Genomic DNA, 13,125 nt, shown 5'->3' on the forward strand with positions numbered 1-13,125 from the left:
TGATTTTCTGCTTTCTTTCGCTAAACAATCAACATTTTCGTAATAACTGATTGATTACCGCGAGGCCCGGGGATAGTAGTAAATACCAGCATTACAGACTCACATTTGCAAGTTAATGTAACGCAAGTTTTACCCCTTCAAGGGTTATTAAAGTATGGGCAGCATCGGTATAATTTTGGGTCGACACGGTGCAAAAGCTATCTGTTTATATGTATGTAAAATTTGTTGAATTTATTGCAAAAAATTCTGCGATAGTTTTTACATATCCAAGGTACCAAAGGGTACTGTAGTTAATAAGCGAGACACGCAGAATTTATGGCTGGATCATGAGAATCAGCCGACCTTTGGTTTGAATTCATAAGATTTGTCCGAATGTTTTTTCTTGAAAACATGGACGAAGACCGTTGGGATGAACTAGTGTAGGGGTGTGCAACGAGTGAGTTCAGGCCTATGAGACTCATTCATTTCGAGACCAACCCCTTCTGCGTTTTGACTAACATACCGCTGATAAAATGCGGTGCCGCTGATAAAATACGTGGCCAAAAACGCCAGCGGCGACAAAACCTTGGCTAAAATTGACTGACGCTGGATGACCAAACCTTTCAATATAAAAATGCTCCGTTGTCGACACGGAATAGTCCCGTTCTTGCAATCTGAGTAGACAGTAGTACAAATGCCACACGCATAGGAATTTACTTCACCCAAATTTGAAATCGCGTGCGTCAGACATATTTAAAAAAATTAATTCCTTTTCATAGGTGAGGCTCGGGTCACGAGATGCCACAAAAATTCAGATTTTGATGGTAGTCTAAAATGCTGCTTTAAGGTTATTAAACTGCTATGAATTTTCAAGTTAGATTGAGATAAAGAGCCGAACAAACAGTATCCTGACTTTATTTGCTCTTACTCGCTAGACAAAAATTGGGAAATCGAAAACAAAAAACAGATCTCAAGTAAGAGCAACGTATCATAGAGTAGCGAGCTCTAATGTGCCTACTCTGCTTGATGGTATTGGACTTTATTTCCCCAGACATCAGGCACAAGCCTCAACACAAGCATGTGGATTTTTCACCCTTTCCACAAACTGGAGCTTCCGGGACCTTTGTGTCGTCTCTCAAAAACGATTTCTGGCAGTAAGCGTTTCTCACTCGCAGAAAATACGCTGTATTTTGGATAGGAGTGCAGAATAGTTCGTAAGACCTGGCCATCCAAGCACTATGGTAACCGTAATAGTACAATATCCAGCAACTTGTTTGACTGAGAATCGTATTATTAGCGAAATAGTTGAAATCAAAACGAGGGAAAAGAGTTGCCTTTTTAATGAGACACTTCATGGCCTGAAAACTATAGTAGCCAATTTGCTGCACATCTGAACAGAATATTCTTATGTAACTTCATCTTCTTTCTGTATAGCAATTTTCGGTTGGCTTGTGCGAATGAAATTTATTTTAAAAAAAAAGTGCGAATGAAGCTCAAAAAGGTTGAAAAGCACTGGGCACATTGTTGCCGTTAAATTTTACCGAACACATTTCTCGCTTTTAGATGATTAGCTTTCAGAGGTGGTGAGTGACTTCTACTTTTTCAGACTGCTCAGACAGCCTTTGCAAAAGCTTTGTCTTTGTAATGAACAGAATAAAGTTACAAGCAAAATACTCATTTTTAGAGTAAAATTAGGCACTGATGCAGTGGGTGGGATGTCAAAAGCGTGTGAGGATTAATCTTATTACTGTGAAACATACCTAATCAGTTGAAATTGTTTTAAAAAACTTACTCAAACAAATGAAGTCCCCTTCGAGAATAAATAAGGTGCCCGATAACGATACATTGCATGCAATACTTTTCGATTGAGATCATAAGAGATACGGTATATACAGCAAAGCCATTCACAGTGTGATATACCGATTCTCTGTGGGCCTATTCATTGCACAATCCTCTCCATCAAGTCACTTAAAGGGGCACTGCACTCTAAAAATGATGTGGTCTCAAACTGAAGGGTAAAACGAAAAAAATATTTTGGTTGCAGTCGTTTGCTTCAGAACGCCACCGTAATGGAGCTGCAATGTATTGAAATTTCCACAAACAAATCACGCTCCAGCAGTCACGCAGAGATCGCACTATGTATAGTTGTCAGCCGATGTCATGAAGAAAATATGTCGTACACGCCAAGGTGGTTAAGATACAGTGTTCAACGGAAGACGTTCAGTCAGGAGATTATGTCAAAATCGGGCCTAGTGTATTCTATATCTGTCGTGTACGACATATTTCCTTCATAACATCGGCTGACAACTATATAAAGGTCGGTCTCTGCGTGACTGCTGGAGCGTGATGTGTTTGTGGAAATTTCAATACATTGCAGCTCCAACACGGTGGCGTTCTGAAGCAAACGGCTGCGGCCAAAATGTTTTTTTCGTTTTACCCTTCAATTTGAGACCACATCATTTTTAGAGTGCAGTGCCCCTTTAATGCAAAATTACTATTTTACATCAAGTGAAACATCTTGATTCTTTTTTGTGACAAATTACGTTCTCAGATCTAATTTGTTTCCTACGTGAGCATAGTACTTGCAATACGGTACCTAGAATTACCTTATGAAGCGATCCTCGAACAGACGGGGGAATGCTAACAGCACGGGTCCCCATGCCGTGAATATATCCCTCCTTACCGTCACCATTCACAAAAGGTTTTGCCTCCATTACAGAGCACATAGTGGACTGACTCGGACAGCTAGTTCTGCTAATAGTAGGCAAACTTTCGCCCTCCGAAAACATTTCCGTGACTATCCCCGGCATAGATCAACAGGCAACCTTGTATAGCGGCTGCGATCGAAAAGATACCGAGGATGACCAAAAATACGAGATTATATGACAGATTTCATTTCAAAAAAAATTCGTGAAATCATAAGGATAATCAAAATTTTTCGAGAACCCTTCAATCGAAGACATCAATTGTCTCTGCTACGAACAAAACGATTTGCTCAATTAGAAGATGCATGTGGATTTAACGGCGCCGAAACTTTAAGGACAGTCCTAACTATGTGATAGGTGAACGGTGAAATCATAACAGGGTATCATTCAAAAAATGTCTCGTTATTCATAGGGCCTTTGATTAGATAATTCATCCACTTCAACAGTCATCGTGAGTGGATATTTTTTATTGAAACGTGAGGTCAAATACAACAAATGCTATAATGTGGGCGCCTTTAATAATTATGCTATGTGAATGATATTGCAGCATCTATCGGGGGATTAATTTGAAGAGTCGGGTACGGTATGTGATGAAGGAATTTTGTTGATTAAGGCTGGTGAATCCATTTTAGGATTCATTACCAACTGTTACATAATAACAACAAGCGTTTCCGACAATGGGCTCTTGGCCATTCCAACGATAGTAAATGAGAATTGAGTAATTCTTCAATTGGCTTATAAAAAGTTTGTCCTTAGTTAGGTATGAAGGAGCTGTCACTGCAGCAGATATTATTATTAACAGAATACTCATATTCTAAATTCAAACAAGGAGTTTGAATCTGAATGTGGTACTTACCTGAGAAATATGACGATGGAGAATGAGATTTGAAACTAATGTATACTAGATTCATTCATGTATATATACGAGTCATTACTTGATTTGTATTTCTACAAAAACCGAATGGTATATTGGTGTCTTTAAGCACTTTCAATTGCAGGACAAATTCAGACAATTTGGACAAATTCGAGTGCCGTACTCCGTATTTGTCCTGAAATTACAAATCTGCTTTTGGATTTCACAATTTATAGTGCCGACCTACTACCGCAAAGAACATCCTAATTGTGGTCTTGTCTAGGATTTAGCCAATGATATGAAAATAAAAGATCTGGAGAAAGGATGGAGAGAGAGAAACAGAACTCGAATCGGATTGGAAACCAAAATTTACCAGTCCAGATATATAAAAATGGAAAAACGTGCAGGCAGCATCCCTTGGGGCAGGCTTAATCGAACGCAAGATATGTTTGAGGCATAGCAAATAGTCTATCTACTTAACATGAGCACTGAGCAGTTAGCACTCAAGATACATCCCAATAGCACTACATAATGAAGTTGTTTCGGTTTCTTGCCAATATCAACTGGAATTAAAGAAGATTTAAAATTTTAGACACAGGCTGTGGAATCTATCAAGGTCTTATGTTTAGATATTATACCGTTATTTGAACAGCTTCTTGGAGGTGCAGAACTTCAATATACGGAATATACTATTCAATTATACCGTTATGTACGTGTTGCTGTTTGCGAGTCTGTTTACTTGTCAATATTATGTCACAACACTCAAAACAACAAACTTCTGTCTATATTTTGCATTTGGTTAACCACATTTTTTCACGTTTGTTCCTGGAGTAGCTGAGTGGAACATCTTGAGGTCGAATAAATTTGGCAATATCATATCGTTTGTCGTGATATACATATAGTGATTAAAACGCTAGATCGCAAACCTTTAATTTCTCCTCTTCGCTGGCAACTAATTTGGCTGATAAATCGGATTTGGATTTAGCCAAATCAGTGAGCTTTTCCTGGACTTGCTCCAATCTTTGGAATAAACGATCGTTTCTTTCTCGCAGTTGGGTCTGTAATATAGAAAAATTGATTGATTCTCCATCTGATGAAATAAGACGAATCAAATCCCGCACACAGCTTTACAAAGTTATTGCTTCCTTTGCATTTTCAGGGACAGAGAGACACATTAGAGACACATAGTTGGAACTTCACCATCTTTGAAGAAAATTTTCGTAACAATGGACCCAAACGCCTATATTTATTGAGCAAATTTCAGTACTTTGACAGAAGTATGTAGTTTAAACGACGCTCTTTTGATGCCAAATGTACAATATTTGTGTGTGGTGTTTTGTGTGTCGCAACCTAACCTAACTAGATCACTATTGCAGCAATATTTCCAAAAAAAGGGTTTTTTGAACAGCACCAAGCCGCCAGTGTCTTTTTTAAGAACTAAGCTCCTGTATGTGCGTTTGAGACTAGACGATATATCTTAATGATTTTTTTCAAATCACATCCTAACTTTATCACAGTGTTCAACTCAGATGGGGAGTTAGATTTCAAAATTCTGGAATTTGCGCAAGCTTAAGATTCCATTTCTGCGCAATCCAGCAATTCGAGAACAGATGTCTGTCCACTTGAAATCCAGATATATTTGCCGTTGGTTCAACATTCGATCTGTAGTTTGTCGGCAGATTCAACCAAATTGTACTCAAGAATTTCACTTCAAGAGTAGTTAAGTGTTTTGAAGAGTGATTCGAATTCGAATGGAGTATTCGGCTTCCAGTGAAGTCGAGGATTCGAGAATCACTCACTATGATGTCAAATATGTAGCCGTCCCTCTATTATGACTAATAAGAATGATGCCAATTACACATTAAAGATACTTAGGTATTTTTCGAACCATACCAATTTCATTGCACGTTGAGACAATGCTGCGGTTTGATCACTACTGCACAGAAATATCATTTCCACCAACTTCCAGAGCATTGTGGTACGTGTTTCGGATGCGGTGTTACTGCCAATCAAGGTTTCAAGGATTGTAATGTGGAAAAAAATTATAGAAATTATAAAATCATGAGTACAATTAATACGCAACTAGGATTCGATTAGGCCTACTCGAGTTATTTTACCCCGCGCTTTCCATACTGGTTGCTAACAATTACCCCTGACGAGTGTCAGCCAAAAATATTTGGATTTATTTCAATGTGAATATGTTTTTCAATTGTATACTGAAGTCCTGGAAACTTTAAAAGTCTTATCAAAAACTTGCTTATTACATGTTTATGACACAGGCCCGCTTTAAATATTGTTATATTGGTATTAAAGTTCAGGTCATCCAGGCCATAATGAAACATTACAGTAATTGATGGTGTCAGTCATAATCTCCTGCATTCCATGTTTCGGTAATCGATAACCGCTTAGTAACTCACATTATCAGTCGTAATCTTCAACAATTGATCTTGCAATTCCGTTCTGGACAGCATTCCAGCCCCCTTACCGAGATCAGCTCCACCGTGTTGAAGGGTGGCGTCGATTTTGGCACGGTATTGTGTGACCAGATCCTAGAAAGAGTAATCAGGGTTTCTACTCACGTCGAAGCAGAAATAATGCTGTAACTTTCTACACGATTACACGTCGGGCTTGAAGTAGCAATTTTCAATACATGTCTAAATCAATTCAAGTGGAAGAAAAAATACTCAGTAAGTGGTTTCAGAAAGTAGATTTTATAGAATGGTCGCATATTTATTTATAACAGTTAATCGAAGTTACTTTCTGAATCGCAACATGCATCTTTGTGACTAATGCAAAATTATTAGTGACACCAAAAACACGTCGAATCTTTGATACAGGGGCTATTTTGCACACATTACAACTACTTCACTAAAAAGAATGATGGAAACTTGTTTCAAAACGACTTCAAACTTTTCAAGAAGCAAAGGTAAAAAAGCTAGTAGCATTCATTGCCTGTAGAATGATTTAATAGGAGTGGAAGTAGTCTAAAATCAAAGTCATGACAGTAATTTCTGTAAGTAAGCAAAACCTACTTGGTAGAAGAAATTCGCTACCGAAAACTCGTCTGAAAACAGTTTTAACGAGCAACACAAAAATTGTGTCATGGGATACAAAGAACAGGTTGCGGACCGGATCTGACCCCTTGCCTCACTGAAACTGTGTCCGTTTCTTCAAACTGGTATTATACGAACCTGCGCCAGACTGTCGTTTAAGATGGGATAATTTCGGACTTCGGTAAGCAGCCCGCATCCAGACAGTATCGCTGCCATCACGTCTGGGTTGTTGTTCTGCGGCGGCAGGCAGCATATCACCCTTGTCTTGCAGTTTCCACCTAAGATATCTTCACAGAGGCTTGTCAGTTTTGAATCCCTGGAAATCAGTGGTTAAGGCTTTAGTATTCATGGCGTTCCGAGAAGAGCCCGGATGACATTAGTGTCCGTAGATATTTTCACAAGCAGACATTTATTGACCAAACCACTGACCACGTCACCCGTACTATTGCTCCTAGCCAGAGATTCGCCGGTACTGTTGGAGTGCTTTATGACGACAATAGGAGATCTCTCTTTCGTGACAATGTTGAAAAGATGTGACTAAACCTACTTTCAAAACCTACTCAATATCCAATTGAATAATTCACATTGAAATAAACCCGACTATTTTTGGCTGACACCCGTCACCAACTAGTAGAGGATTCAAAAGAAGTATACCGATTTCTAAACCCAAATATTTTTGGGTATATTTCACTATTTCACCTATTAAAAGTAATCCACAAAACAGTAAGAAATTAAAAGCATTGAGCTAGGGGGAAAACTTTTCTGTGCCATTCTGTTTACAAGACGGACGCAATTGTACTGAAGTAAAAGCAACTATAATGCTAGCACGGCTTTATAAGAGTTTATTGTCGATTGGTAATGGATGGATCTACTTTGATTCAACATAATCTTGTGTTAAAACAAACGAAGTACTGTTTATTGTATCATAACCTAACGAAAGCGATTGCGACCTTGTGTCCGAATTACCGTGTTTTTTTTAAATGATATTTTTCCTTTTGTACCATTCCCAAGCATTTTGGCCTAATAAAGCAGTTGCCCGGTGTCCGGTTATCCGGTGTCTGAATTACGAAGAGTCGATTGTATTTGAACGATCCACATCATCCATACACTTATGAGGTCACAATGAATTATAATCACATACTGGATTCGAAATGGAATCACTGGTTCACTTAATTTTGCCAGGCCCTAACAATCATCTAACGATCCACACACTGAGTCACGTACGTGTAATTAATGACGCGCTCCGGTTCTTGCTGTCTTGCCAAATCTGCGGTGAGCTGATTGAAGGCCACCACCGATTTCGATAACGTCGGGCCCTCCCGCAACCTGGTCCGGGACAAATCCTCTGCCAGCTTCTCCATGCCGGGCATTCGGACGACGGTGAACTTTGACCTGTTTGGCAACGGATTTTCGGTCGTCATCTGAGAACGACAAATAGACGTTTAGGTCAGAGGTTCCATGAATGAGCGATATTGGCCCCAGGGGAAAATTTCGAGAGACAGGGGGGGACGAAAATGTCAGAATGCCTAGTCAATATTCTCAATTAACAGTCTGGTCTCCTGACAAGCTCAATTTATAATCGATGGATGTCAATAGAAAACGGGTTATATCTGTGACTCAACCCAGCCATAGAAAAATCAAATTGATCAAATAGGGAAAATTTGCTCTCACCTTTGCAGCAACAGGTTGTTGAAGTGGATACAAAAAAATTAGTATTTCAGCATAAAAAAAACTGTTCAAGTAGAACTTGAAGAGCTTCTTGGAGGTACAGAACTTCGATATACAATTGAATAGAGTATATTCATATGGAAATGAACCCGAATATTTTTGGCTGACACTCGTCAGGAGTAATTCTCAGCAACTAGTAGAGATTTGAAAACAAACATTGTATATCAACAATCGTATCACAAAATATGAGGTCACCAACATGAAATTTCGAATAAGAAAGATTTCAATATATTGTTGACACAGCATTAGCTGGTGTATTTTAATAAAAGTCGACTCCAAGGCACACAAATGACAGTGTGAACAGGCCCCTTCCAACGACGCGAAATCTGTCATCTCGATAATTTTTCGTACAAGCGGGATTATCCAACAGATGCTTGCCAATGGCAGAATTCATAGCCCTAGATTGTTCCGTATCAAGCTTGAGCGGATGAGTCAAGGGTGAGCTTTTGACCGAGCGCGATGTGCTTGTTCTAATAAATCTAGGGACATGCTGACTTATACGTTCATGCAAATGCTTTGACGTTTTTCCACGTAGTCAAAATCACAGTCGCACCAATATTCGTACACTACATTACTTTGTTGAAATGAAGGGAGGGAGCAGTTGTGTGTTCATAAAAATCATGTTGGTCATCAGCTCTCTTCTTCGTAATTAAATGCTGGTGACGTCATATTTTGTGATACCGTTGTTGATATACGATGATCTTTCCAATTCACTACTAGTTGCAGACGATTACCCCTGACCAGTGTCAGCCGTAAATTTTCGGGTTCATTTCAATATGAATATACTATTCAAAAGTAGAACTTGTACAGAGACAAAACTACTTGAGTCAGTGAAACAAGTAGATACAACCTACTTGAGTACTAAAGCAAACCTGAAGTACTTCGAGACTGATGACCTTCTGCTTTTAGCAGGGTAATAATGATATGTTGAGATTATTTTGGAACCTCCGGTTTAATGGCCACAATCTGCATTGTGACAAAGCTTAAAACCTAGAAGAGCTATTTTTGTAGCTTATTATTATCGGCACCATTGAGGTAAGTGCATTTTGTAATAGTTTTAAAGTAGGCCAACAATTATCACGACTCACCATAGTCAAGTCCATTTGAAAAACGACAGTGCTGAAATTTTTGACGTGCCCGAAATCGGCGACGGTCACATTTCTCGACTGCCACGCTTGCCAGAATGCTGCAAAATATCGGTAAGTTCTAGAATCATTTCCAGCTCGGGCGTGGCACAATCGAGCATAAATTGTGTATTCCTTTTTTCAAGCAGGGTACTGGACTTATGCGCCAATTGTGAATACGAGAACTATCATTTTGTCACTTTTTTCCCACTGAAGTACTCGTGAAACCTATATTCGGCATATCACCGCATCCAAAACATATTATATTAGAGATTAGATTAGAGATATTAGAGAATGTAGCATTTCTTAGTACTAGTGACCATGGCCAAGACTAGGCATTATCAATTACGGTTACAAATACAATTTCCTCAATTCCTCTTAATGTGGATGACGTCATAATGAACGTTACGCAAAAACGCGACCCGAAATCAAATCAGGGATGTGCTGCATTTTGTTTAGCCCTATTTCCGACCAATTTTGAAAATATATTCTAGCTACCTGACAAGGCTTCTGCCGGCGTACGGCATCTTTCACAAGAAAGGTTCTTGATGTAAGTGCCTTCATCTGCAGAATGCTCCAACTCCATCGAGAATTTACCCCGACCTGAAATGCAGATTGCAGAATAGGAAAGTTTTCGGTGTGGGACAAATGCAAAACATTTCACTGCGATAACAGAGTCATTCGAGTGAAGCAACGCATTGTAGGAGAATCTGTACCTAGTATAAACACAGGTCGATTTATGAACCAAGACGAGCAAAGGCTTTCTAACATTAGTTGTGAATTGGGCAAAATACCAATTTCAGGAGAATTTGACTGGCTCAACCAGTCAGTACTAGGGTTGGGATATGAACTCCATCTGGCATAAAACATCAGTCTAATCCAGTGGTTCCCAACGTGGGCGATATCGCCCCCCAGTAGGCGATTTGGCGGTCTAGGTGGGCGAAAATGACGAAGGGGGCGATAGGGGGCGAAAATGGACAAAGGGGGCGACAGGGAACGAAAATAGGGAAGGGGGCGATAGGGGGGCGATGACGCGTCAAAACGGCTGACCCTTATTTTTTCGGTCAACCCACACGGAAATTTAGTTGCAAAAGCGTCCAATTCTACATCGAGCCGAAAAGTTGACCTTTTTTTTTCTTAGTCAACCCGCCGGTGATTACAGTTTGTATGCGCATTTTTCGGTACACAAAATTTGGGGGGCGATGATCGGTGTTGAGCTTGAAAAGGGGGCGATTGGTCGAAAAAGGTTGGGAACCACTGGTCTAATCAATGATGATCTAATCCGCTGCAGCAACCCTAAATCCGAAAGACTCTCTCTCTTTCTCTCTGCTATTTGTTCTATAGAGAGAGGGAGAGAGATTTTATTGCTTCGTCAACCGGCACATTAGTAATAACCAGATATAGTATGTAAAGTAACCTATGTACCCAAAAACAAAAACATATACAGAATAATATTTGAGTGTAAATAACTGTATAGTATAGGCGTCACCGTTTATTTTACTAGAATCTGTTCCTGGAAAATCATAGGTGGCTATGAATGATTTCATATTTTGCATAAAACATTCTATCGACCTAACTTATATTGGGACCAGGTGTGTAGTACAATAGCTGACATGATAGCTTGGGTATCCTTTGCTTGGGTAAAAGTAAGGCCACGTAATTACTGACTACAGCAGAAAGAGACATGACTCTTTCCACCAAACCTCTTACTTACCGGAAACCATTCCTCTGCTGGACATGAGATCTGTTATGACCTCGTTGTAAATTTCATACTGATACAACAACAGTCTGTAGACATCACCGTCCACACGTCCTGACAATTGTGGATCATCGATAGAATCTGAAACGTTATTACCATAGTATAATACTGCCGGGTGTATGCATACTTGCACAAAACACACTGTAGGCTACTTTGGTTATTTATCCTACTGCAGCTGCTATAGCAATTTTCATGGACTCATGACACAATACGTGCAACAATAATAAGATAATATGTAGCCTATATAATATAAGATAATTGGGAACTTGAAATAAATACAAACTAGCAAAAGAATAATGAAAGTCAGTTTGTTTTTGTCTGTAGATACGAAGAAACCGCAAGGTTATCAATTCAGCACCATCATTTTCTTCTACATGCTATCCTGGAATGTTGACATAGAGTTATCAGATGTCACTTGCAGATAGTTATGAGTCTGGATCCATTCTGCTCTAAAAAAGCTGGATTGCTAGCTAATTAGATTCCAAAATCGTGACTCTACACTCTACAGGCCTACATATAAAGTAGATACATAGGCATACCTGGATTAGCTTTTGAGTAAGATCTTGTATTTAGTATTCAGTATAACAGAGCTTTGGACCCAGCCTCATAACCAGTATAGTGTTCTAATTTCTGTCATGGAATATGAGTGTTTCGACATAATAGAATGTAACATTTTAGCATGTGGCATTTGAGAATGTGAATCAAGGCTAAGGTTAGGACTCCAGTTCACGCTTGGGTCAAGGTTATTTTTAGCTCTGTACAGTGTACAAAACCATGATATTATTTATGTTCACCTGCTCAACTGGTGTTTTTGCTGCATGCTCAACTGGTGCTTTATGCTGCATGCTAAAATCATGGTCAGCTATTCCATGTGACTTACCACGGAGTCCCATCGCTTTATTCTGAAGCTCTGTCATCGTATAATTGATGGCTTGCGGCACCAATCCAGGCTGAGAGTTTGCTCCTTGCTCGCCGGCCATTGTGTACGATTTGCCAGACCCTGGATAACACAGGTACCGGTATCAAAAGGTAGATGAATCTTGAGAGTATCGCATTGGAATCAACCAAGTGCCTGTCAAATTAGTGATGTAAATGCGTACTAACAAGATGCTTTCTTCAGTTTTTAGGCATGGAAACACTGGATTCATATGTCATTGATATGTCACCATGCACCGCAAATAATTGTACTACAATGACACATGCTACATGTTTCGAATACACATCAGGGCTGTTCAGTTCAAAGATAAATTATTTTGTCAAATCTAATAGCTACTGTAGCCTACTTGATAAAATTCTAAAAAAGCTGCACATGCACACCAAATGAGCCTGTCGTTTTTTTTCTAATTTTTTGTAATAAATTCAAAATTTTTAAACTGCAATAGCTTCACTTCTACTGGTTTGAATTGCGTTAAAATTGGAGTACGGTACGTTTTTTCAGCCAACCCACCGTAACAATTTTATGAAATAACCACAAAAATTTGAAAAGAAGTTACCCTAGTGTGCTATGCAGTGTGTACTGCATGCAAGGCGCCAGTATCTTCAAGTACGGCACCCACAACTAGAATATATATTATTCCAGTTACAAAAAAAAAAATACTAATTCAATATGAATTGGACATGGATATAATAGCCGACAAAAATAGGTTGAGATTTGACTCAGGTCATCATTAATTAGGACAACACCCAATGACAAATGGAAGTAGGATGAACAGTAGGCTAGAAGGTTATTCGCAACCGCATTTCATCGAATAAGAAATATACATACCACTCTCGCCATAAACAATAATACAAGTGTTGAAGCCAGCAAGAAACAAATCAACGAGTGGCTGAACGGCTTTGTTGAATACATCCTGATTAGTGGCGTCGGCTTTGTACAGCAGATGGAAACTGAAAAAATCAAATATAACAAAAAAATAGAAATAAA

At 39.1% G+C, this 13,125-nt stretch overlaps 1 protein-coding gene across 1 annotated transcript in view; it reads right to left on the bottom strand.

The window, feature by feature from the left end:
• LOC145434347 (uncharacterized) overlaps positions 1–13,125 on the bottom strand; it is a 31,674-nt gene that overhangs the window by 13,086 nt on the left and 5,463 nt on the right. The window contains exons 2-10 of the mRNA XM_080311711.1: positions 12,967–13,088; positions 12,082–12,201; positions 11,157–11,282; positions 9,941–10,045; positions 9,407–9,504; positions 7,815–8,011; positions 6,729–6,906; positions 5,955–6,086; positions 4,464–4,595 (exon numbers count right to left, since the gene is read on the bottom strand). Coding sequence (XP_080167837.1) covers positions 4,464–4,595; positions 5,955–6,086; positions 6,729–6,906; positions 7,815–8,011; positions 9,407–9,504; positions 9,941–10,045; positions 11,157–11,282; positions 12,082–12,201; positions 12,967–13,088 — 1,210 coding nt within the window. The remainder of the gene's footprint in view (positions 1–4,463; positions 4,596–5,954; positions 6,087–6,728; positions 6,907–7,814; positions 8,012–9,406; positions 9,505–9,940; positions 10,046–11,156; positions 11,283–12,081; positions 12,202–12,966; positions 13,089–13,125) is intronic.

Source organism: Botryllus schlosseri, chromosome 2 (genome assembly GCF_051294905.1).
Source record: "Botryllus schlosseri isolate E-star chromosome 2, Bs_hap1, whole genome shotgun sequence".
In the NCBI taxonomy this organism is placed as follows: domain Eukaryota; kingdom Metazoa; phylum Chordata; class Ascidiacea; order Stolidobranchia; family Styelidae; genus Botryllus; species Botryllus schlosseri.